At 35.4% G+C, this 27,498-nt stretch overlaps 1 protein-coding gene across 2 annotated transcripts; it reads right to left on the minus strand.

Annotated features, from left to right (window-relative positions):
- Nucleotides 1-1,730: 1,730 nt before the first annotated feature.
- On the minus strand, nucleotides 1,731-26,755 carry LOC114689652 (UDP-glucuronosyltransferase 2A1). 2 transcript variants are annotated; one of them, XM_037209136.1, is made up of 7 exons: nucleotides 25,989-26,755; nucleotides 17,184-17,813; nucleotides 7,876-8,024; nucleotides 6,460-6,591; nucleotides 5,007-5,094; nucleotides 4,231-4,450; nucleotides 1,731-2,281 (listed from the first exon to the last, which is right to left on the minus strand). In XM_037209136.1, the coding sequence occupies exons 1-7, from the start codon at nucleotides 26,701-26,703 to the stop codon at nucleotides 2,002-2,004; spliced, it is 2,214 nt and encodes a 737-aa protein (XP_037065031.1). In that variant the 5' UTR covers nucleotides 26,704-26,755; the 3' UTR covers nucleotides 1,731-2,001. The 2 variants fall into 2 exon arrangements, with proteins under 2 accessions (XP_037065031.1, XP_028719898.1); XM_028864065.2 differs by lacking the exon at nucleotides 17,184-17,813.
- Between the last annotated feature and the right edge of the window lie 743 nt (nucleotides 26,756-27,498).

A 27,498-nucleotide genomic window follows, 5' to 3' on the forward strand; every position in this document is an offset into this window, starting at 1 on the left:
CATTAGTTTTATTGTTTAAGAAAATACAATCCTTACTATATTTAAAATTAACATTTCACAAATAATATTTCTATCAGTCAAAATTTACATTGTTGCCGATCAAAGCTAGGGCTTCGACATGCTAGATTGCTCTAGAATTAATATTGATGTGCACCTCCAGTGATAAATCACTCTGCACACCTAGAGATTAATAAGGGGAGAAAGGTCTTTAATAATGGTATACATTCAGCTCAGACTACTGTTCAAAGAGGAGCCAGATATGAATAGAAGATTTTACTAACTTTTATACAGCTTATGCAATCCATAAACACCTTCGTTCTTAAATTCCTTTCAGGTCCCAACCCTGGGTTTTAAATGTATTAAGTCATATTTTAAATGGTTTAAACAGAGACAAGAGAGTTTAAGTCTAAAGATACCATGTGAATTATTTCTTAAGTACGTCATTGTTGTTCTTTCTGATAGCTGTTACCCAAGTTCATCCTGCCCAGCTGGCAGAACTGTGATAAGAACAGGGGACTAGATGTCAGACCTGGATTGTGGTGGTTGTGACCCTGTCCTGCCAGCTTGAGCTGCTCCTTTGAGGCATGTTTTGGATAAGAGAATAGGCCTAATTGTTGGTTATAAGTCTAGGCTGTCTCTATTGTTATGGGAATAGAGCTTAATTAGAGGTCAATCATGATGAACAAACATCAGCCTCCTAGCATCCTAAATATTGCTGGTCTCTAACAGGCCTGGTTAGCACATTACTTGCCTTTGGGGTGTTTTAGAGGCAATGCGCCCTTAGCTAAATTCTACTTTGTGTTATTTAATGCTTCCTCAGCAAATCTGTTAGTAAATACATTCTAGCATTGATTCTATCACTTCAGGCCTCTTCTACATCAACAAAAGTACCATGTTTCTTAATTTAGATGCCTGTCACATTCTCAGAAAATCTGATAAACTAATATATACTTATAGTTACAGCTAAATTATCAGTTTAAATTTAAAGAAAATGGAGACTAGGAAATAACATAGTGATCTCAATATAAGTATTTATTTTTGCATAAAATGAAACATTTCATTATAAATAGTGATTATAGATTATGAACAATACAATTTTTTTTGCATAATGGATTAACAGAGAGCTATCAAAAGCACTATAAGTTAAAGTTTAAGAAATTATGACAATTTTTCAATATTAATTTTTTTTTTTTACTTTTTCCAGAAGTAACCTTTCAGATATTGTTGGTAAGGGTTATCAGGGGTGGGGGGGAAATGATGGCTCAGTTCATCCCTTCATTTCTTGGAGACAGTGTCTAGAACCTTTCACTGGAGAACATACAGATATATATTTTAAGGAAAATAAACCATCATAATTTAAAGGCACTAACAATTTTTATATACTTTTCATATGATAATGTGATGTCACAGTTCTGAATTCAATCTCTAGTACCTGTGACATCAGAGAATCACAAAAGCTGGCTTTTATTTAAAAAGAAATTGATGAATCTCCTCACAATACACTAATCCCTGTGGTCAGTGCTCCATTTGTGTGGTCCGTGAGGACCTGTGTTATGTGACCCTTAAAGAATATTCAATATGCCCTGTGTACCTTCTCAAGGATTCAGAATGCTATCAGTTATCTTGTTTATATTTTAAATGACGTTCCGTCTGCATGTATGCCAGATCTCATTACTGACAGTTGTGAGTCACCCTGGGGGTGCTGGGAATTGATCTCAGGACCTCTGGAAGAACAGCTAATGGTCTTAATCACGGAGCCATCTCTCCAGCCCCCAAGAAAATATTTAAATCAACAGTGCCCCTGAGCCAGGAAGACAAGAAATTGCTAGAACTGTCATTGAAATAGCAGAGGAATGATGAGGCACTTTCAGGAGAATGTGATTTTGTTGCACCCTAGAATTTATCTGCAGATTAGGATAGACATGTGATGTTTGAAAGTACTAGGACTACTCCATTTGGTTCTTCACCAAACCCAGAGATCTTTGTTGCCTTTTCCTTGATCTAGTCTCTTTTTTTCTTCTTTCCTGTCATAGCAAACTTTTGAAATACAAACAAACAAGATTTTGCAAGCAAGAATAAAGCAGATGCCACACAGGCCAGCAGGAACCCAATCACATCCAGCGAGTGGTACTGGAACCAGCTGAGGTCATGCGCTGCCACACGAAGGTGCTTGGCTCCTTTGTGGCGCATGACAAACTCAATCCAGAAGACGGCTCTGTCCAGGGGCTTCACTGGCTGATCGTGGTGGATTCTTGATAGTCTCATGGCATTCTCTTTATAACTTGAAAAAAAAATGCACAAATGGACATTTATTTTGTTTTTGTGGCTTTTTTAAAAAAGTAATTATGTGACACATGTTTACCTAATAGATTTTTTTTTTAATCACAAGAGCCTTTGCTAACAATTTTAACCTTTTCTCAAAAAGTTTCCAGGGCCAGGCAGGCCAGTGAGGAATATAAGGTCTGACACTATCTCAAAACAACACACAAAACGAACAAAAACAAACATCAAGTGGAGAGCTAAGTACCTGGAAAGCATGTTTTCTCTTGTAGTTTCTCAATAACTAGTGGAGAAGTAATAAATTTCACTTAGGTTTGATCACAGGTTAAAGTTCCAGACTATGTTCATGGAGATGAGGAAAGTAATGTGGTTTGGGAAGAGGTATCCTGCTGCTTCAAAGACATCCTTAGTACTAGGTAAAAGTGAGTGGAGTTGGGAGCTCAAAAGCCACTGTGCGGGCTTATTCATATATGTTCCTCTTTGTGCACAATAATGGAGGAGCTCGGGGCAGGTGCTGGCTGATAGGGAAGGGAGAGTCAGTTTTCTTTAAAAGTTTGGCTCCTTGTGATTTAACAATGCTCCAGTGGATAAACCCAAACCCATGGGTATGCGCACAGCACAACCTGACTCAGTGGCTTATTTAAAAAATTAGACAAGAAGAGTGAAGGAGCAGACCTGGGAGTGGGAGGAGTAGGAGATGGATATGATCAATATACATATATATAATTCTCAAAGAATAAAAATACTGTATTAAAAACATCGACTTGTGTTTAATTGTATACTAGTTTACATGTTCATTTCAGTGAATTTTAGGTAAATGATTTTTTTATTTATAAATCAATTTTTTTTGGTTAAGATTTTCAGCAGAGACTTTAAGATTAAACATTGCATATGTTTGATTGAAAACATTTTATGATTACCAAAAAACTGCAATTTTATTATAAATGAGGCAGGATAGTTAATGGCCATATTCACATACCAGTTCACATTGTATGTAGCAACAATGTTAAACTGTTAAATATTCTAAATAATTAAAATCACTCTCATTTACATGAGGGTTTTGTTTTGTGAAATTAGAGACTGGAATGCAAATAGCACATCCTTGGGATCTCAGGTAATAGCAGTAGTAAGGCTTGGAGTTCGTGTGATGTTGTTTCAAATGACATGTATTTTAGTATTTAGGTGGAGTTTTCTGACAGTAGTTGTGATTCTATTTTCTTGTATAATTAATTGGTTTTAAGGTCTAGCATAAAATCTAGTGAACATTTTGTGCAGTTGAGATGAAAAGAATCATAGAATTTCCTACTCTAACATTTGATAAAATGAGTAAAGCTATCAGCAATTAAAATCTTGGTAATTGTGTAGTTGAATAGACTGTAAGGTCAACACTTATGAAAGATGAAAGCTCATACTAACCCATAATTCAGTTCCTGAATCAAGAGTTTATAAATGTTATAAACATTATAAATGTTTAGGCAATTACAAAATACTCATAAGTGTTAATGTTAATGCTTGGAAACACCATGTTAATAGTTATTTATGCATGACTACTGTTGAACACATTATCACTTCCATTTTGTCTGTACTGAATGGTTTATAATGCTCAACTTCTTACTTATAAGTCCATAATATAAAAACTACATAGGAATGCATGCTAATAATATTATATTTAAAAGATATACTGACTGGATATTTAATGCAGATTTATTTTTTATTTTATTTTATTTTATTTATTTATTTTTGGTTTTTCGAGACAGGGTTTCTCTGTGTAGCTTATTTTTAATTTTTAGGATATAACCTCAGTAGTTGAAAATGAAACAAGCAGTGTTTTCCTTTGTCTCTGGTTACTTGAGACTAAACCAAATTCAAAAGTATGAAATTGTGGAACTATTCCAAAATGACGGACAGCCTAACCATGTTGGTCAGGGCTTTACCCGGTTCAACACTTACGATGGGTCATTGATGACTGTTCTCACGGCGCTGAGCAAATCTTCGCTTGTCATTGTGTTCATGTTTACCTCCACAGCTGCTCCCTTCGCCTTCATGTGAGCGATGTTGTCCGGCTGATCAGCGAACATGGGGACTCCCACCATAGGGATCCCATGGTAAATGGCCTCATAGATTCCATTTGTTCCACCGTGAGTGATGAAAGCTCTGGTTTTGGGATGTCCTATTTGGAGGACAAAGGAAGGAGCAAATATAGATTTCAGGCTAATTAGTTGGCAGAAATTCAGAAATTGAAGGAACAAAGGGTTACAGTATAAGGCAACATTTTCTAAAAATGTTGAGCATCTGAGGCATTGCTACTCCAGGAAAAGTTGCTCCTGGAGAAAGGGGAAATTAACTCTTTTTCATTGTCTGGGAAGGTATTACTGAGGTGGTGATGGAAACATTTGATGGAAACATCAAGACTGATGAGATTCTTAAGATGTTCTTTTTGTTCATGGGGACACCATGGATCTGTAGAGTTTATATCTATGTTAGACCTGGAGGTGAAAGCCTGCACTCTGTGTGTGTGTGTGTGTGTGTGTATTTGCTTTGCATACTTTGTATTTTCTTTGCATGCATGCTGTCCTAGAGTCGATACCCAGTACTACCACCACAGAAAAAACTTGGAGTAATATATAAAGATGTAAAATTATCTGATGTTTTCAACTGACTTGATGCTAAGCAATTGCTTAACTTGTTTCTCGACTACAGATATTTTTCTGGCCTCAGAGTCTTACCAAGAAGATCATTCTGGGGAATCCAATCAAACAGCCGAGTATTGGATCCTAGTGTGGCTGGTATCTTTCCTTTGTATCTCCACAAAACCTGTGGAAGACAGCACTGTGATTTCACAGGTAAAAACACACGGTGAGCCTGTGCTAAGGCAGTGAGTTATTGGGAACCAATGGTGTACATACTTTATTATGTGGTGTTTGAGAAGGGGGCTATGAAATGAACATCTACAGACACTGAGTTAGAGTAGGACAGTGAACAACTAATGGCTTCTACTACTGGCCAGTTAAACATAGGTTAGCACTTTGATATTTATTACTGAAAATACCATTAGGAATAAACTAGAGCACAAATAGGGATGTCTTAGTAAATCAGAATATGGGTGCAAATTATTAAAGCAAACACAAATGCACAGTATATTTACTCATTCCATGTGATCTGATGACACAAGTTGTCATCTCTTGGTAGCTTCTGGTTTTGAGACCAGTGTTTGTTTATTTGTTTTTTGTTTGTTTGTTTGTTTTGTTTTTTTAAACCATCAACTCTCCTTCCTTTTCCCTTCATACTTTCTACCTTCTCCTTTTTTATCTTCCTCTATCTCTTCTTCTCTTTTATCTTTCTTATAATTTTATGTCTATCACAAAGCCTATATCATTCTTCCACTTTTTTATCTTATTCTTTTGAGGGAGAAACTTACTTTTGGAATATTGAGACAAGTTTTTATTTTCTAAATGAGAAAGACTGAAAGAGACAAGTGTGGACATGAAAGCCACAATTTTAAGATGCCTATCAGCATATTACCTTTATACAATCATGTGAACACTAACCAGTACATGACTGATTCTAGATTACTCCATGGAATAGAAATGAATAGAGACTTGAGTTGAAGAATTATAATGATAAATGCTAAGGTTAACTGAGTGCCACAAATTATGAAAAAAATATATTTTTAAAATGATATTTGAATTTTGTTTTTAAAATTGTAGAATATTTGAATTAGAAAGAATAATTGACTATTTTTTACTTGTAAAGTACCTATATTTTCATATCATCTTAATGAGATTCAGAAAGTTGGAGTGCAGTTTTTAACATGATTTCTTTCTAAAGGGTATATACTCTATTTTTTTTCAAAAGCATACTAGTAAACAAAAATACAAAATTCAGTGGCAGTCAATACAGGCTTAATAATTTTAGAAGTGACCTAATGTTTCTTCTCTATCCTATATGTAGAAAATGACTATAGAAGTCTTTATTTTTCACAGTAACTGGTTAATATGGCAAATGAACAAATATGTCTAAAATATCATTTATATATTCTATCACTAACTGTTGAAAGCTGGCATTGGTTGTGTTTATTGGATGATAGGTTTCGGCTTATATCTGCAAATACCACTACTGGTTGCACTTTATGGTCAGTCTGAAGCAGCGCTGATCTCCAGGATCAGGGATTCTACTGACCTTCTGAGGAATCTGGGCAAGGGCCAAGGCAATGAGACTGGCCTTTTCTTCTGTCAGGTTTTTGACCATTGACCCCAGAGAAAACACCACAACACCATGTTCCCCCGAGCTCTGGACAAATTCTTCCATTTCCTGCAAGCATAACATTCTATTGAAAATGTATAGAATTATTAGGTGAAATTTTGTTCACTTACACTTCTAGGTATTAAACATGGAACTAAGGGTCAAAGAAATTTTTATGTCTTCCCACGATGTAAAACCAAATAGTAACTGTATGAGGAAATACGTTTCTGAAAAATGCATAAAGTATATACAAGAACAAATATGACATCAAGTCACCACAGAAGGGAGCAGGAATGGGGACAACACTTCTCTTTTTAAATGACATGCAATTCACAAAGTTTAACTGAAATAAAATGAAATGTTTGTTGACTTGGATGAACATAATTGAAGCCAGAGAGCCAGGTTTTTAGAATTATTATCATGCCTGATAAACACAAATAACCCTGATATAATAATCATACAACTATTATAGTATTTGAATTTGTCTACCCATTTTATTATTTTTATTTGATGTAGATGAGTCTCATTCTGCATCAAATGCTCTTTGTTGATCAAACCGAATGCTCTCTAAAAATTGTCTAAAATATCCCTTTATCTCCTTAATGAGATTATACTGAAACCTAAAGCCATCATCATCAATCATCAACATCATCACCATCAATCATCATCATCATCATCATCATCATCATCAGTTCCTGGCAGTTTCATACCTGTCATTACTATGACAGTACAGGTCACCACCGTGTCTGTTAACCCACCACACTAAAGTCTGAGAGCCTTGCCTGATTCTATGGTCCCTCCACATGTGCCTCCTCTTACTCATCACATCCTAAAGAATTCAACAGGACTTCTCATGAGGGCATCTTTCTCTATTAAACAGTTGGGGAAGGTGTCCCCATTCACAGCTCTATCTGGCACATGAGGAAGACTTCAGAAGTCCCCTGGTAAGCCATCCATAGTTAGACTTTTCCATGCCCATTGCAGTATCCACACTATAGAAACACAGACATTTTAAATACACATCTTATTCTCTTTTTCTGTTTAGTTTCTTTTTAAAAATTGTATTGAAAGCAGATTCTTCTCTCATACAATTCATTCCTACCACAGTTTCCCCTCTTCACTCCTCTCAGCTCACCCCCTCACCTCTCTCCTAGACCCATTCTTAAGTTTAAATTCTCAAATCCAAATCATCTATTGTAGTTCAAGAACAGCGACTGTGACAAGAGCAGTTCATTTTTCTATCAGAGTAGAGTTACTCAGCAATACACCTCTGTTATTAAAGCTGTTAACCTTGAAGGAAAAATCAACTATTGTATCATGCAACACCTAAGATCTTATCCTTCATAGACCTACCTTAGGTAGAGGCTTGGCAGGTTTGCAGTGCAGTCCTCCCACAAACTCAAAATTTGGTAAATATGGACGAGGAAATTCAAAATCCCAATATGTTCGCATCAGCCAAATCTCAGCTTTTCCCATAGTCTCACATAATGTGGTGGGTCTTCCTGGAAAGTACACATAATATTGCATGGAGGAAATTAGTACTCAAGTTTGCCAAGGAAAAAAGTAACATACATTTTCTTATAAACTGTTGGGAAGAAAACTTAGGTTGCCTAGGATGCTTATCATGACTATATTTTTAAAAAGAGGAGAGTCTAAAAAAGAGAGGGATAGTGAAAGAAAGATAATAGGCAAGTACCATCTCCTAACAATAACGCAATAAAAATTTAAGTGCAGCTGCAACTACTGATGAATTCCACAATGATTTCTTTTCTATAATAAGTGGAAGAAGATAGATTATTTATATCCTGTAAACTACTTACCACCTTTCAATCGTTCTCCAGTCTCTAGCTAGGAACAAATTTCTATTATGCACAGTGTTGTATTCTGGGTTTCAGCATTATGTTAGAAGATTCCATTCTACAAATGATTTGTCATTATTTTCTCAGTCAGAAAGCCCTGATTAATTCTCTCTCATTGCAATATGCTTTGAGATGGGAGATACAAATATAGGGATGACCAATATCTTTTTTCTTTATTAAGATTTTTTTTATTCATTTTACATACCAACCACAGATCTCCCTCTCATCCCTCCTCCTGCTCCGACCCCCAGCTTCCCCTCCAACCCACCCCCCATCCCTACAATATCTCTCTTTACACTTACAATTAAGGGAAAAAAATGGAACTAGGAAAATATTAAATACTACTTTCAAGAGCTATTTAGAGATGGTGACTGTGTTAAAACACCAATACTAACCAATTCTACATGAAGAAAACATGAGCTGCAAATGAGAAAAGAGACATTCAATGAAAATCTTTTTACATAAACCCATTGATCTGTGGAGGAAGGGTAGATATCATTTTTAATGGTCATGATTTAGTGTTGTTTCAAGACATATATGAATTCACATAGCCTAATGACATAGTTAGGTAGCAAAGAATCAGTAATCAAGAACCCCAAGCTTTGAGTTTCCAGGCAGTGCGTTAAAACCATCTCACATCATCCCCACCCAAGTGTTTATATTCCTTGCTCGTTTTATGTAATGTGTTTTCTTCTGGCCTTTGCAAAAAGTTGAGTAGGTGAATTTTATATACATAGATTTAACAAACAATTACAATAGTTAGTGAATCCTCTGTTAAAGCAGCCATACATGGATCTTGAAGATGACAGGGTTGGTAACATATTTGTCCTGTAGAAAGAATCCCTGAGCTTGAATTCTTAGCATTCTATTAAAAAGCTGTTAGAAGTCCATGCCTGTAATCTCAATTCTGGGGATGTAGAGAGAAATGAGTACCTGGAACTCATTTGATAGCCAGACTAGCCAAATTGGGATTGAAGCTCAGCGAGACTTTATCATAATAATTAAGGTAGAGGAATAAGAGAAGCCAGCAGATGCTCTCTAGACTCCACACACACCAACACATAACGTCACACACAAGCACACATATACCTACACATACCCAAAGCTGTGGTTCAGAGTTATAAATATGAAGCTCCTGGAAAGCAAAGAAAATTTGAACAAATATTTACACTTGTTGACAAATAATTTCTTAACTTATGCTTTTAATGTACTAAGGCAGAAAGATTGTAAGAATCAAGGCATTGGGGAGTTTGCTGTGAAATTGCAATTCCTAATAATGTCAGCCGCTGTACCATACATCTCACCGACAAGAGTGCTCAGACGTGAGCTGGGCAAGGACAACAAAAGACATGCCAAAGGGGAAAGACCTGGAAGCCTCAACCCTACACAAGGGACTATTGGTAATCCTGAAAGTAGGAGAAATGGTCTTTCCCAGGGCGTGGTGCATCAGTGGGTTATTCTCTACCCCGCGGTCATCCCTGAACACACATTCAAGTATACAGGCTGCACAGGCTGTATTTACATATTTAGGAATATAATAGGCACAAACATATACATATATGTATGTTATAATTAATGAAAAATAAACCATAATTTTGAAAGGATTAGAAGGGCACATATGGAAGGATTTAAGGGAAAGGGAAGTGTGGAAATGATATAATAATAAATTAATCACAAAAAATAAGAAAAATAAATTTCTAACAGTTATAACTATGGTAAGTTGAACATATCCAGATATATAAAAAATAATTTACTGCTGTGGGTTATGCTCATTGTTAATAACAAAGCTGACTGACCAACAGTTGGGCAGGAAGAGATTGAGTATAAAAACCAGACTGGAAGAATTCTGGGAAGAGGAAGTGCAGAGTCAGGGAGATGCCAGTCAGGTACCCAGGAAGCAGAACATATAGAAAATGAGGTAACAAGCCACAAACCATGTGGCAAAGCATAGATAAGAAATATGGGTTAATTTAAATGTAAGAGCTAGCTAGTAACAAGCCTGAGGCATTGGCCAAACATTTATAATTAATATAAGCCTCTGAATGATTATTTGGAAGCAATTGCAGGACAGAGAAAAGCCTCCATTTACAGTTCACCATGTAAAAACCAATACTCACAATATACCAAGTTGACAAAATAATTAAAATATTGTGATAAAAAAGCATTTTGTATTAAACTGATGTTCTTTTGTGGCTTTTATATATTTTGATAACATCTATTACATTTCTCGGTATCACAAAGCAGTCTGGTGAGAACTTCATACTTCCCAGTTTCTGGAAGAGTGATAACGTTGCCTTTGCCCTCCTGCTTGCCAATGTGGCAATGCTGGCATTGCATTCACAGCTAGTTCTATAAGTTTATGTAGCAAATTCTCTGTGGTCTCGCTCTCACAGGGCACAGGGGTTCTTTCGCAGAAACATCTGATATGTTGTGATCTGGGAAGATATTCTGATAAGTCAGAACTGTCACCATTACCTTCTCTCCATGAGCTCCTTGAGTAGAAGCTTTAAGGTTGAGCCAATGGCTCATATCCTAGGTGTGCTCCAGGACCTTGTCACAGAAACCGTGATCAGCATGGCAGAGCCACAGCCAAGAAATTGTCGGGGTCCATTTCTGAGAAATCACCATTGTGTCTCCTCACCCTGCTCTGCAGAGGGTTGAGTGTCTATTCAGTTGAAGTGGTAATTTAAATATGAAGCAAGTCAAACAGTAACTTCCAGAATTATAAAAGCACGTAAAAGGAGAGAAATCTGTCAGTTGTTGTCTCTGTATAGCATCTATTTACCCTTTGCTCATGAAATTAGACCGTTTAAATATATATGCCTACTGGTTAATATTAAATATGAATTGGCTAATATTAAATGCTAGTAATACAGTTTCACATCAAATAAATAAGGATAAATTTAATTTTTGTTATTGTTATTATATTTATTAATTGGAATATAATTTTATTTTTTCAATTATTAGTGCCTATTTCTATTAATTTATCTCATTTTACATTCTATTCAATTATTACCATTAAGTTGATAATCAAATTTTTCTTTTTTTCACACTGGTTTCTCCTTTATTTGATATTGTTCCCCTCATTGCTAAATTCCAGAAGATGTTTTAGACTTACCTTCTACTTTCAGAGCTTAAGCCTTAAAATGAATATTTCTTCGTACACCAGGGTTTCACTTTATTAGGGGATAGACTCTAAAAGTCAAGTATTCATAGTGGGCATTTTCGTTTCTAATGGTGTTCAGGCAATCTTTGCAGGACAAGGCAATGGTTGAGTGCACACATAAATGTGTCTATCCTCTCCTCATGTCTAAATATTTTCTTCAGTAGTGAGGAACTTCTGTCACTACATATTTACTCCTTCAATCCTAGTGAACAAATAGACTTGTAAAATACACATTTGCTGACTAGAGTGCATTTATTATAAAATTTATGAGCATTGAAGCAATGATCAAAATCTTTCACAAAGAAAGTACTACACAAATGTGCTTTCTTGTATACATTTTTTTCTGACAGTTATAAATAATGAATCTTATTGTTTTTTTACCTGGCTGAAAAGAAAGAAACATCTCTAACAGGTATAGAACTTTAGCTACAAAAGGAGAGGTAAGCCTAAAATACTTACTATTCTACATACTCAAAGCCTATAATCACTTATGGATACAATCATCTACCCAAATTGAATAAATAAAACCAGCAATGTTGAAAATATGAAATACCTCTATCTCACTGAAATCAACTTGAGATTAGAAGGAGGGCTTCATATAAAATATAACTTCATAAAGAATGCTACTAGGCATAAAGAAAGTATATCAAGCACTACTATTATATCTCATAATGGTTAAAATACATTTGATAAAACTTACTTTAACTTTAACACTTATTTATTGTGAAAATGTGCAAAAGGATTCCTATGCATATTCAGTTTGATGGGTTTGAAGCCATGCAATCATCATAGTAATCTAAGTCAGAATATATTCACTACTTCTGAAAGTTTCCTCTTGCCTTTATTACTGTTTTGTGAATATTATCATATTACCATCGTCTATATGAAAGGAAGCCTTAAGATATGTATGCTTAGCAAAATGTTATGGTGTATAATACATTACAATTGACTACTACACTATGCTATGAGTGAGGACTCACTCACTTTCATAATTGGACGTTTGTACTTTTACCCAATAACTTGCAATTCCTGTCTGTGTCTAGCTCCCAGAAATCATTACTTCTCATTATTCCTCTGTAATCTCAACTACTTTGTATTTAACCATACATGGTATTTTATAATATTGTCCTGTGTGAAGCCTGTTACACAAACTATAACAAGCTCCAATTTCACTGGATGAATTACAGTAACAGAATTTCCCTTTTAAGTATGATTGATATTTTACCTGAGACATAAACCATAATTTTCTTTGCCTATGATCTACCAATGGATGTTTAAATTGCTTTTGAGTTCTAGCTAGCTCCATTGATCCAACTGTTTCTTCTCTAGAGCTCTGGCATTAGAAGCGTGTGCTACGGTGTCCTATATTTTCATGTGGATTCTGAGGATTAGTATCAATCATGCTTGTAAAGCTAGCCCATCATGGGCTAAGCAATCTCATCAACCCCACTGTGCTTATTTTCATTTGTAGAAGTATTTTTAAGGTAATAAACATGTCTAATGGTTAGTTAACAGTGTTTACCTGAATAAACTAACTACCAGTCCCATAAAATGCAAAGACAATGCACAAAGAATTTAAAGGTGTGACTGAAGGACAAGATAAATATTTTAATAATAAGATTTAAGGGATGACTTGATTTCTTACCAAAAATTAAAAACCTTTATTTATTAAACTTATTCTTTGCTTTGTAATCTGTTGCCATGACAAAATTCATTTGGCCAAGTAATGTATGAAGTGAATCAGTTTAGTTAGCTCACTTTGGGAGGCTTAAATCTGACTTTGGGAAAACACAGGTTTTGGGATAAGGAGCTTCTGGCTACATCAAAACACAGTAGCATCATGACTGAAATACATGTAAAGGTGAGAGAGCAATCATTCTGGAAGGTAAGGAGCAAAGGTAAGGAAATGAAGAACAATTGCTACATGCACTCCTGGAAATGAATGATAATGATTGTCATATTCCTGATACTCCCGTTCCACTGGCTGTTAGATGTATAACAGTGATTAGCCACTTCACTCACAAGATCTACAGTCCTGCTGATAAGGAATATAGGCTTTTGGATGAGTTCACTTGGATGAGTGCTTGTGCTCATCTCTGTCCCCTTAAAACAGGTGTGTTGTCTCTAACCACAGTCCAGCTTTTCTACTCTACTTTCCCCCTAAAGAATAGAAGGGTAATGTTATAATGGAAATTCTGTAGGAAATGAACACTTTATGAAATCTCTTATGTTCAGAAGAATAATATAAAATAATGAACTTATCTTCTTTCAGTATCAGTTTATCCACACTGGGTATCTCTAACACTGTAAAAACTACATAATTGCTAAGAGAAGTCATTGCAATTACCAGTTTTGGACATTGTACTATTTAAAACATTGCATGTTCAAAGATGTTTAGTGAGATGGTTCAGTGGGTAAAGGCACTCGCCACCAAGCTTACAGACGTGAATTCAATCCCCAGGACTCACTGAGCAGAGGGAGAAAACTAATCCCCGACCCAAACAGTTGTTTGACAACCTCCACCTGCACACCATGGCACAAGTACACACAAAAAAATTGAAAAAAGGAGTTTGGTAACATGAGGAAAACAATGGACTGAAGTATTTAGCAAACAATTTCTCAAATGGTAGGATTTGTAAGTCAATATCCTGTAATTAAGAAGTTGGGAAATTTTTATTCACAAAGGCTTTCATGGGCATTATACTATGGCTTACTTTCAGAGGAAGGACTTAGGACATACCAGAGGCCACATTGCAGTTTTTGTCTTTTTAAACATAAGTCTTACTACACAGGGCAATAGAGTTTTTAGAAACTTATAAGAGTTTAAATTATTGTCAACTAACCCCATAATATTTGTCAATAAAACATCTAGTTATACAAGGAAGACCAGAACTTACCAGTTTACTACATCCAAAGGTATAAACACTCTCAGTTAACCTTCTTGGGCTCCACTGTGAACCTCCTCACACCCTGTGTGTTTGTTCTTTGAGAATTTTGTACAACTTGGCTGTATCATTTTCACCCTTTACCCAACTCTTTGCAGACTGACCCTCTTCCTTACTCACCTGAATTTTTCTTCTATTTTGTTCTAAATCCTTCAAGATAAATCTGTGCTGTCTTAATATTTGTAAATGAATATTCTTCCATTTGAGCTTATAGAATTACTACACTGTCAGAGAAAACTCTCTCCCTTTCCTACCAGACAACAATTGCCAACAACTGCAGACTTATGGTTGGGATCTCATGACCAGCACCTGTCACCAACTCAGATTTGGTACAGCTTTGGCTTGCATAGGTTTTGTCCATATTGATGCAATTGGAGTGAGCTTGTGTGTGTAGGTGCTCTGTCACATCCAAAAGCTGCTTTTCCTTGCAGTCATCCTTTGTCTCGCACACATCTCTGTGTATTTACATATGAGGTCACCATTGCTTCTGCGTGCACCTCTGTATGTACATATGAGATCATATACTGCCTCTGCCTGTGTCTGTCTGTGTCTGTACACATGACGTCAACCTCGGGTGTCATTTCTCAGCTGCTATTTACTTTTTGTTGTTGTTGTTGAGGTGGGATCACTGAGTACCTTGCCCAATGAAGTATGCTAGGTGACCAGCAACCCTCCAGGGAGCTGATATTACAAGTATGTACAACCATGTCTTGCTGGTTTTGTTTCTTTGTCATCATTGTTGTTTGTTTTGTTTTAAATATATGTTCTGGATATTGAACTCAAGTTTTCATGCTGGCAAGGCAAATATTTTACCTACTGAGCTATGGTGTTACACCTTGTTTTGCAGATATTTATTTATTAATTTTGGGGTATAGATCCTCATGAGGAGTTTGAGAGATGGCCTGGCATTTAATAATGTCTAAAGTTCTTTCAGAGCACCCAAGTTCAGTTCCCAGTATCTATGCCAGGTAGCTCACAGTCACATGTAACTCCAAACCCAGGAGTACATTACCCTGCTAGCCTACACGGGAACACACACACACACACACACACACACACACACACACACACACGCTCATGCACACACACATTTCCATAGACCCATACACACACACACACACACACACACACACACACATACCTGTAACTTAAAAATGAAAAAAAAATCTAATGAAGTGATTTTGAGGCATAAACTAAAATACCTCCAAAAGAATTCTAACTTACATTGCACAGAATATAAAAATGAACCATTTTAACTTACCAGTTTCTAGTTACCAGACCTTCAAAGTTCATGGGAAAAGTTTAATTAGTTTTTATATTTTACCTTAAATGCATGACATGTAGAATATGTTTCCTCTATGAGATTTTATGAAGAAGGTAAAAAGATTACTGTGGAAATTTGGTTAAAGAACATCCAACACAAAAGGCAAAACATAAATGATGTTACCTGTCACAGGAAAAGTTAAAGTCAAGTAGAATTTCATTATTTCAGGACTTGTAGCATCCTGTGGCCAATAATGACTTTTAAGCCTGAAATACTTATGACACAGGCAAAGCATTCAGCATCCTTGGATGTCACTCCTACTTTTGATACCCACCATGGTCCCTCTATATAAGAACAATTTCAATTTCAGTTTCACTCGAAAGCATTGCTTTTTTATTCTACTACATAGCACATATCACAGGTTAATATATCTTAAACCTATATAAACATATGTTATAGTTACATATGATATTATATATAATATATTCTTAACTCAGAATGTAAATTTTAAACTTATCATATTTCTTATAAGTAGGGAATCATTGAGCACCTGTTTTATGTTCAGCAAATATTTCCTTACATAAAGAAAACAAGAAGTAAAGGGGGGAAAGAAAAGAATAGAGGGGGTAGAAAAGAGTGAAAATCGTGTAAGAGGAGAATGTTTTGCACCTAACTTCTGAAAGCAAATGCCATTGGCAGCATTCAGTGTTAATCTGTGAACTAATTAATCCTCCTGAGTACTAACATATCTGGAGGGAAGCCATTCAGGAAAGAAAAAAATATATATATGGGAGGAAGTCTCATGAGGATCAGAAAGAGCAGTAATATAAACAACCATCCAGAAGTGAGATTCTCAGTTGACATTATTTTATTTTATTGATTGTCATAAGGAAACCTTAAAGCCAAAAGGCTTTAGACATACAAGAGATACAGAAGCATCATGATGAGAGGTGGGTAGCACTCCTGAGATGTCTAGGACGAATAGGGGACAGCAGGCTAGTCTATAAATGTGGGTTTTCCAAGGATACTCTTTTATGTTTCCTAATGAATTTTTTTGAAGATAAAGAAAAGTTGAAGAACAGAGGATTACATATTATCACAATATTTTCCATTTTGTTTGTATGGTTATGTCATAATTTACCTTAGTAAGGGGATATTATTGATATTTGAAGCTTTTCTTTAAACATTGTAAAGCTACCTGCTAAATAACATTTTCTTTCAAGTGAATGATAACTGCAAACAAATTAATGCCACCACAACATTTTTTTTGAAGAAATTTCTTAAACAAAAACAGTAATTAAGGTCTTGTAGAGATAGACCAAGTACATTCACTCCTTTTTGACTCATCCATCGGAGTGGGTAACTTCAGCTCAATGAGTAAGAATGAGGGCACCCGGGGTCATCAACAGGAGGATGTCGAGACTCACCTAGAACTCTGCTATAGTATGAATTCCATCTTCCCCAGTAGGACTGAAATATATAGTCTTGCAGAGAATAAGATATGGTGTTCTTAACCCTTTCACCGAAGGACATCTGGTCAGTGAGCTCTGACAAGGCTGCAGGGACGTAAGAGGTCGGTGCGGGGATTTTCCCACAGTGTCTCTCCACTGTAAAGGCTGGAGAGAAGCGCAATGTATACACAAACGGAATTCCCAGTTTCAGAGCCACCAGGTCGCCACAGATTGTTACTGGGTCAGCTATTAACACATTGAAGTCTTGGTCCTGAAGTTTTGCCATTAGTGTGGGATTGTTTAATACACCATCACAGATCTCAATGTTAATTTGATAGAAAGTCTCAAGGAGCTTTCCTAGCTCTTTGTAGAAAGTCCACATGGTGAGAGGTGTCGGCCTGTGGTCTAGCCACAGGGCTATCGTATGTTCAATTATTTCATCTATTTTGCTTTTCTTGTAGGAAACAGGAACCTCTTCAAAATGCACAAAGGCATCAGGACTGGAGTTGATAAATAGAGTTTCTGATGAAGCCAGTACAGTCACACTGTGATTTCTTTGAATCAACTCTTCCAGAAGGATTTTAATATTTAACCAATGGCTGAAATCTGTAGGCCAAATTAGCACATTCCCGCTGAGGACAATTTCTGTCAGAGCCAAATGAAAAACAAGCAACTGGGAAAACTTCTTAATCATGGTGGCATCCACTGTGGAAAACTGTCTACTGTGATTCTTTTAAGATAAAAAGAAAAATTCAATGTATTTAGGTAGAATTCGTGTAAAATAATATTGAATATGATAGTCTAGTTACACCCATTCATAGGCCAATTGTTATATGTTAAGAAGGAACTTACATAATAGAACTTAATATGCATCAACATGATTATATTGTGGGTAGAAAAGAAATCTAGTCAAAGTGTAATGAAAAGAAGCTATGAAATATGTGTCTGTGTGTTCTGTAATGATAGATCCACTTATTAGTCATTTCTGTGTATGTTGTCTTATTAGACCCTCCAACATTGTATGTCCTTCAATTCACTGAGAACTATAATTGAGTCCTAAAACTAATATGACAAATTTACCCAACTTGGAGTTTATTCATAAATTTATTTGACTCACTGCTGAAACAGCATTATTATTCACACTTAGGAAGGAAGCTGAAAAACTTCCATTTACTGGATATTTCCTCCAACAACTACTTTTAGAAGTTTTAGATCAATTATGTGGTGGAGTACATTAGTAAACATTGTGTAGAGGATGCCCCTTTTCTCTGATAATTTATCATTGCTTCCCACCTCCTTGTTACAGGTAATTCTCTTTTTCCTGCACAAGGCATCATTTAAAACAATTCAAAACACAGTTTCTTGAAGGCTGTTGAAATCGGGTCTGTTTTACATGATCTATATAGGAGACAAAACAAGAGGAAGCCAGGAGTACAGTAAGCCCCAACCAAAAACATTCTATCCTTTGAGGGTTTGAGATGCTGGAGAATTGTCTGGATCCTCTCAGCCTCACCTTTCTTGGGTGTAAATGAAAGACAACTGATGAACTAATTTGTTAGATTGCTTTGTAAGTTAGCAATCTCTGCAGAGCTACCACGAAGACTGCTTCCCTCAGAGCATTGATATAATATTTTAATAGTTCTATAAATTTTCCCAAAGTTAGCAGATTAAAGAGTCTGATGATTGAACTAGTGATCTAGCTTCTGACATGGATGAACAAGGGTTTAGAGGTACCACTTGAAATTCTGAGTGAATCCGAGCCAAGCAAAGGCAATTACATAATGTGGGAATATTAGAATCACCATGATGCCATTAAACAGAGCCATGAGAACAAATAAGATGATCAGGAGGATAAAAAGCAAAGTTAAAGAAAGGACATTAAGCAGCAAACTTTACTTCACAATCAGTTACTCTTGAGCCCCGAAGTTCTAAGTCCTTCAGTAGCTAAAGGAGCAAAAAGAGAGAGAAAGAGAAACTTGAGAAAGGTATGCTGTCAGAATTGTCATTTTTTTAATTTCTGAGGAGACAGCTTCAATTTGGAGATTGATGTAGTACTTTGCAGCCAATTAAGTTATGAAACACAGAAGCCAGAGGATAGTATGAAATATCTCATGTTGATGGCCATAAAGAATGTCAGTGGCAGCACCACTAAATTACTTGGGAGTTTACAATAAGAAATTTTCAGTCAGTTGTTTACTTTTAAAGGATCCTTTCTGGACAGTAAAATAACTTTATTACTCTATGATAAAGAAATGATGCATTTAGTTAACAGCAGATGCATGTATTTCTGTTTAAAAATCATAATTGGTGGTAAAGACTTTATTGTCATGAGTATTGCTTTAAGCATCTGATGTATTTTGTTCCCTAGTTTCATATGCTACCAAAATATTTCATAATTGCAAATTCAGAATACACAAGTGCATTTTATTTGCAGATGTTTTAGGTATTATCTTATGGAGTTAAATTTCCATAAATGGAAAAAAAGAACTCATATAAAAATCTGTCTGATTTAATAATGAAAGTGACACTTGGCTAGATAAAATTACTTATTAATTTCCAATACTTTATTTTACATTAATCATTTAGTCTCCATGAATAATGAGTACCTGGTTCAAATATACATCTGAATACAGCATTTAATTAAAATAGTTTGTTCCTATTTCAATTTTCTCAGTTAATTTTCATATGTAATACTATATTATATAATTATGTAATATATTATAGTATCCTAGATATATAAAAGATGCTCCTTCAAATTCCTACTTGTTTTGTAGTGGTCAGAGCATAAAACTTATAACAATACATATTAGATTTTATATATTCCACTGTTATGCAATATTTATATAATTTTCTCTTTAAAATATTTTTAAAAATTGATGATGTTTTAGAAAAATATTATAAAAATAAATATAAAATTTACCTGTTTTAAGTTTAAATAATCACATTTGAAATGTGCAGACCCTTTTTCTTATTTTCAGCTAGAGACTGTTTACAGACTTCTCTTAGAGCTAGAAAAAATATCCCAGACAACAGATCTCAGACATCAGAGAGCCACAGAGAGCTATTCCACAAGGACATGCTAACAACTCCGGTAATTAAAGTTCATACAGCAAATTAAGCATAGTCAAAAGACAGAATTTCAGTTTTTAAAAAAATGAAAGGAAAATATCTACAAATGTTCAAATAAAGCTATGTTAAATAACTGATTAATTTTTATCTTAAATTTAAATGGGAAGAAAAAGTTCTGGAGTCTGGTATGGTAATTCCTCAGTGTGGTTCTTTTGCTTAGGATTATTTTAGCCATTCAGGGTCTTTTGTGATTTCATAGGAATTTTAGTTTCCTTTAGTTTAGTTTAGATTTTTTTTTCTATTTCTGAGAAGAATATCATGGGGATTTTGATTAGGATTGCATTGAATCTGTAAATTGCTCTTGGTAGCATGGTCTTTTTCACAATATTAATCTACTGATCCATGAGCATGGAGAATCTTTTCATCTTCTTGTGTCTTTCTCAATATCTTCCTTCAGATACTCATATCTTTCATTTCTGAGTTCTTTCAGCTCCTAAGTCAAGTTTCTTTGATCTATTTTTGAAGCTACTATGAATGGTGGTTTTCTATGATTTCTTTCTCAGCATGCTTGTTATTGGTATATACTACATACTATATAAGGCTACTTATTTTTATAAGGCTACTTACTATTTTATGCTGAAAGTATTGATCATTTTTATGTTTCCTGGTGGAATTTTGGTGATCTCTTACAATATCAACTGCAAATAGGGACAACTTGGCTTGTTTTCCTATTTATAGTCTTTTAGTTTCCTATCTTTGTCTTATTGCTCTAGCTAGAGCTTCAAGCACAACATTGAAATGAAGCAGGGATAGTGGACAGGCCTTTATCTACATTGATTTTAGTGGGCATTGTTTTGTGTTGTTCTCCACTTAGGATGATGTTGTCCATGGGTTTATTATGTTCAGATAGTCCAACCTCATCTGATGCAACTGTAATATACCCTACGGCTAAGCCTCAATAAAAATCAAAGAAGAGGGTGTGGGGAGGTTGTAAGAACAGGGGATCCAGGACACCTGCTGATAAACATTGTCCCCTAGACACAACGGGGAAAATGCACCCATGAGATCTTAACAATATGGTTGCCTAAATAAGAACAGAATAATTACATCAGTTGATATGCCAATACAGGCAGGGAAAATTCAATATGGCCCCATGCTTAGATGAAGAGCTACAAGGGGCTAACAGCTCCCAGGCGAGGGAGAACTAGTTTTCTACAGTGAGGAGCCCCTACCTTGGTTTGCAAATCCTATGTAATGAGCTCTGGACATACACACATATAAGCAATGTTAAATGGACTCAGTCAACCTCATACATCTATAAAGACATATATGTGCATATACATGTAACAGTAATAATTGACAAAGATCATGACTGGGAAGGAGAGGGGGGAGTCAGGAGGAGTCGAAAGGTACGGGAGGAGTGGGGTGATACAAATGCATTGATAGTGTAAAGTTATCAAAAACAAATTAGAACAAAAGTCTAAAAGTAAAAAACATGGGAGACTTTAATTCGAACACTATCTCTTTAAGCAATTAGTATATAATTTTACTTTAACCTGCCTGATATTTTGAAATTTCAATATCTTCATCTGTAATAATAATTTAGTTATAAATATATGTGACAATATATATATAAAACTTGTACTACAGCACCTAGGAACTAGAGAAGTTAATCATTGCTAGCTACTATTACCACAGATTCATGAGTTTTAATAAAACAGTCATGACTTGGAAAAATGTGTAATTTTGACATTGTAAGATCTAATTCCTGGTAATTATCTGAGATTAAGAACCCACTCTGTGGTTCTCATTACATTCTCCCACAGAATTAATCTCTGGGAAATTTGGCTTACTTATTTTCTCAGCTGTGACAATTTGAGACCCAAATATCTTTGGAGCCATTACAAAAACTTACATTAGAATAGGGGGGTGGGAAGCAGATGATAAATTCACATGACCCTGTAGAAGGAAATTCAAACTCGTTGCCCACATCATTCTCTTACTGCTCTATATCAATGCACTAAAATTTACTCCAGCATGTCAGTATTTTTTATTCTTACCTGATTTTTTAAAAAGGAGTGTTCATATCCCTCAGATCACCAGACTACTATGCCTCGGCAAAAAACACATTTATATAGGCATTCTGAGTCAGAAGAGGATAATTCAATTAGTAACACGATGCTGTATATCTAGATAACATGTAAGAACATCTGCATAAACCCTCATTATTTTCTTGTGAACAACTTGTTAAGTAAGATTAGTCTCTGCTGCCCTGAATCTAGAATAGTGTGATTCTATAATCAGCACTAACTTAAAAGCAAAGAACAATGGGCTTTGTAATTCTGAAACTCCATCCTGGGGGTGATTCTAAAACTCCATCCTGGGGAAGGTTAAATGACAAATAACCTCACAGGTATGATCAGTAGCATAGTCATCATGAGAGTTATAATTGCAAAGTCGAGGGCGGCTTGTTGACAATAGGAGTGATGATATAAAGAAGACACAATCCAGAAAGACCCAGAGAGGCTTCTAGTACACTCTTCTCTTCTATTTGATGAGATGCTGCACACATTCAGATACCTTGTTTACTACATAAAGGAGATTTGACCAACTGTAGAGCTTCATTTTTCCATGAAACCTCTCCTTTTCTTCACCTCTCCATCTTTTTAAAGAACTTATTTGACTGTTGAATGTAGCCCACTGATTTGAATCTTCGTAGCTTCCAATAGAGTCATCAGCTCTATCTTTGTTTTCTCTGATGAGCAGAAGGACCAAGTTGTCATTTACATGCTGAAATAGATCATCAGTTTGTGAATCATGGAACAAAGGTTAACACAGTCAGAGAAGTTGATAACTGTAGTTAACACAGAATAAAAAGTTAAAACTGGCACTCCAGATTTAATCATATTTATCCAACTTCAGTACCTTCCACTTGCATCCAAAACTCATTTGTGAATATTTATTCTGATTAATAGGTATAAATTTAAAATTACTTTAGATTGGGTATTTGGAAGAAATCAGGGTTCAAGGTAATATTACAAAGAAACCTGTAGTTTTCTTTTTGAAATTCTTGTGAACCATTGCTTTAACATTTTTGAAGGCTGCTTGATGTCATTTAATATTTTCATTCACTAGCTAATAAGTAGAGCTAGATCATACAAGTACTGGCAAACACTGTAATTTCTCTACTGTACATAATGATGTCCACTGATTTGAACTAAATTTGAATCTCACGAGCTCTATTAATGAAGAGTGAAAGCACAGACTCAAAATTTGGTATTCCAAAAGAGATAATGAACTTTAGAACTTAGCAACAAGACACATAGCTCATCAAATGTGAGAATCATTCTTTGTTCATCTCATTCTCGCTGAGAAGAGTTCCATCTGGTATATTGTATCAGGACAACAAAAACAATACTGATAGCATCTACCACCCTATAAAATGCATCTTGAAAGTATTATAGATAACTCCAAAGATCTCTTCACCATATAAACCCATTGCTTGATTTTAAACCATTTGTTTCTTGGAAAATCCAGAAATATGATAAGTAAGAAAACAGAAAAACAGCAAGCAACCTGAATGTGATGGGAAAGCAGGAAGCATGGAAAAAAAGAGTGTATGAAAACAAATATTGCTTTCATATGGATGACATTCCAACTTCTAATCAATCCATTGCCTGAAAAACCATTCTATTTAATTCATTAGGTATTGGACCCTGCCAGATCTTCCACAAAGTAGCACATATAGAAAATGAAATATATTATTCACACTACCAAATCACTACCTCAGTTAACCGTGTCCATTTATAACTTACTGAAATCACAAATACTGAAACAACTTTAATCTTACATCTTTTATCTGTCTTCACAGACTCCATCAGCTTTAAGTAACTATGTCTAATAAGCTAATACAAATTGGGTGTGTAGTATATATCAATTTATAATGTAACACTGCATACTCAGTATTGCTGTTCTGTGTCCATACAACTGTAGGCTCCTACTATGTGTCAATAAACTGATTAACTGTGGTATTATGTACCTTCTTTGTACATGATTTTCCCCCATTTTTAATCCACCTTCCCAACACATGCCCTTACTGTACATTTCCTGGAGTAAGGAAGTAATAAAGGCTTAAAACCCTTCACTCAGTCTCTGCATGTCCAGCCATTTCAGTAAAACATTATTTTTTGTCAAAACTAATCCCTCTAAACAATTCAAGCTGAAATACTTAGTATATCTTACAAGAGACTTATTAAAGTATATATCAAGGATCTGGAGAGGTGGTTCAGTAGGTAAAAGCATTTGGTGGAGAAGCATGAGAGAAGGGGATGAGTTCAGATTCCAGCACTCACTTTGAAAACAGCTATGACTATGAACACATGTGTCTGTAACCCCAGAACTGTGTGAAATGCGAGGGTTGCTGGGGCTTGCTGTTTAGAGAACGTGTTCAGTTCAGTGACAGATGCCGTGTGAAAGGAATAAAGCAGAGAGTGACAGAGAAGCAAACCCAACATCTTCCTCTTAACATCTGGCATGAACAAGCACCTGCTGTCACACATGTGTACATATGCCATCACATGCGCGTGTGCGAGAGCACACACACACACACACACACACACACACACACACACACACACACATTGAATTAACAACCCTGACATCACTACCATCTTTTCTCATATCTCCCACCTCTCATATTGAACTACACTGATAGTACATCGCACATGATACCCAGAATATGTTATACTAGTTTAGGTTCCCAACTTAGGCACAATTTCCAGTCCAATGATTGTTTCTCAGGGAGACTAATATTTGCTGTCTGTTGCTTTCCTGATGAAATCTAAAGATTTCTCAGAATACCACTCACTTCTGATCATACAAGCAAAGCCTATCTCCTCTACCTTATCTCTGTAATTTTCCTGCATAATTAATAGATACTTCCCTTCATAAACATACTGCCTACAGCTTTATATCATTCATATGGCAATTTCTTATCTAAGCCAGTGCCTGGTGAATATTAGGAAATCCATGGTTAGTGAAGAATAAATAACAATCTCAGAAAAAAATGAGAACAGGGCAAAGGCTCTTTGACTTTTAGACTAGCTATAGACACAATGATGCTATCAATATACATGTTTTATAACATTATATGTTGTAATTACTCACAAAAATTATATTGCGTTTAAGGAATTCAAGTAAAATAATTAGATATTTTATTTTGTGTTTTTACTTAAGTTAGCTGTGTACAAATGCAACAAATAAAGAATGAAAACTTTTTTTACCTTTATTAAGTCTTCACTAGTAGGAGACTATATGTATGTAAGAAAATGTTTATATATGATGATCTAGACAACATAAGGCTTAGGAAAAATGTAATTTCTTCCAGATGTATTTATACAAAACTCAAATTTCAAGGCAAATTTTATGCTCATTTAAGTTCTAAATAAGCTTTAGTCTTATTTAGCAATCAAATTATTTGTCAAAAACTTTATTCATATAATGGTCGAAACTTTAAGTCCATAAAATTAGTAGTAAATCGGTCCCCATAGTTCTACAACCTATGTTTGTTTAAATTACTCCTTCCTTCTTGCATGTGACAATACTAGAGCACTATGATGTAAACTTAAAATTATGTATTTACACAATTAAAGAAGAATTTGCTGAATGAAGCCTTCTTTATATTCAAATGATAAAACAAAAATGGCTACATACCTAAAGCTTTGCTGTAATAGGCATCCCATGGCTTCCACAGAGTTTCAAACATGTAGTCCTGCATTCGGTAGGAGATGAAGTTTCTTACTCTGTCCGTGAAAGACATCTGGTCTGTGAGCTCTGACAGAATTGCGGGAACATAGGAAGGAGGGAATGGGACCTTTCCACAGTGCTTTTCCACTGTAGAAGCGGGAGAGAAGCGCAAGGAATAGATAAATGGAATTCCCAGTTTTAAAGCTACAATATCACCACAAGGAAATACTGGGTCTGATAACAGTACTTCAAACTTTCCTTTCTCCAGCTTTGCCATCAGCTTTTCATTTTTAAGAACACCATCACAGATCCCTCTGGACACGGTGTGGAAGTCCTGAATGACTTTGGCCATCTCGTTGTAGAACTTCCAGATAGTTGAAGGGGATGGCCTGTTTTCCAGCCATGTCAAAACAAAATCCTTGATCAGATTTTCTACTCTTCCCTTGTCAAAGGGCACTGGATATATCTCGAATGTCAGAGATGGGCTCCTCGACGGTGTGATGAAAAGTGCACCGGAAGCCACAAGGACAGTAACATTGTGCTCTTTTCTTATGAGTTCGTCTATTATTATCTTAATATTCAGCCAGTGACTACCTTCCATTGGCCAGATGAGGACGTTCCCGCCAAGACTGATCCCTAGGAGACTTATCTGAAGAGACCACAGCAAAACGTTGCTCAACATGATGTGCCTTGCTGTAGATTTCTGAAGATGCTGAATAAATAAATCTCTCCACTTTTCTAGCAAAAGAGAAATACAAAAATATGGCTCCATTTTTATTTAAATAATTGATGTCTTAATAATCCTCTCTCTTCCAAGTGTCATTAGCAGCCATAGATACTTATGTTATGGACTCTGGCTTAAAATAAGGTGTCCTACCTTTCCATGTGATTCCTACCGTTTGACCCTTCCAAATTTGATCTTTTGATCCTTGTTTATATACTCTTTTTTTTTGATAATTTTCTACTTAAACCAATCAACTCCATGTACTCATCAACTCTACATTCAAGTCTAGATAACATCACCTGAAAGGGCCAGAATCTACTCAGATATGTAGGAACAATAAGTTTTTATTTATTTGCTGTACTACATTCAAACAATTACATTACTGATGCTAAAACTTTTAATTGTATAACTATATGTTTATGACAAAAGCATAATAATATGAAAATCAAATACATGTGGTACATCTATAAATACTTTTGCAGCACATTTAGAAAACTCTTCTGTCAGTTACTGAAATTTCATAAGTAGGTGAACAAAATATTTACTAAAAAATATGCAATGGATGGTGAATGATGCTCTGGAAAACAGTTTCTATTTGAAGAGATTTGCATATTCAAGAACAATCTGGCAAAGTTATGTTGAAAGCAAGCTAAAAGGAGGCAGTAACAGCTGTCATACATCACGCTTAACCTTTAATACTTGCTACACTTGCTAATAAGGAAGACACTAGGAAGTGTGTCACATATATTAATC

Source organism: Peromyscus leucopus, chromosome 10 (genome assembly GCF_004664715.2).
Source record: "Peromyscus leucopus breed LL Stock chromosome 10, UCI_PerLeu_2.1, whole genome shotgun sequence".
In the NCBI taxonomy this organism is placed as follows: Eukaryota; Metazoa; Chordata; class Mammalia; order Rodentia; family Cricetidae; genus Peromyscus; species Peromyscus leucopus.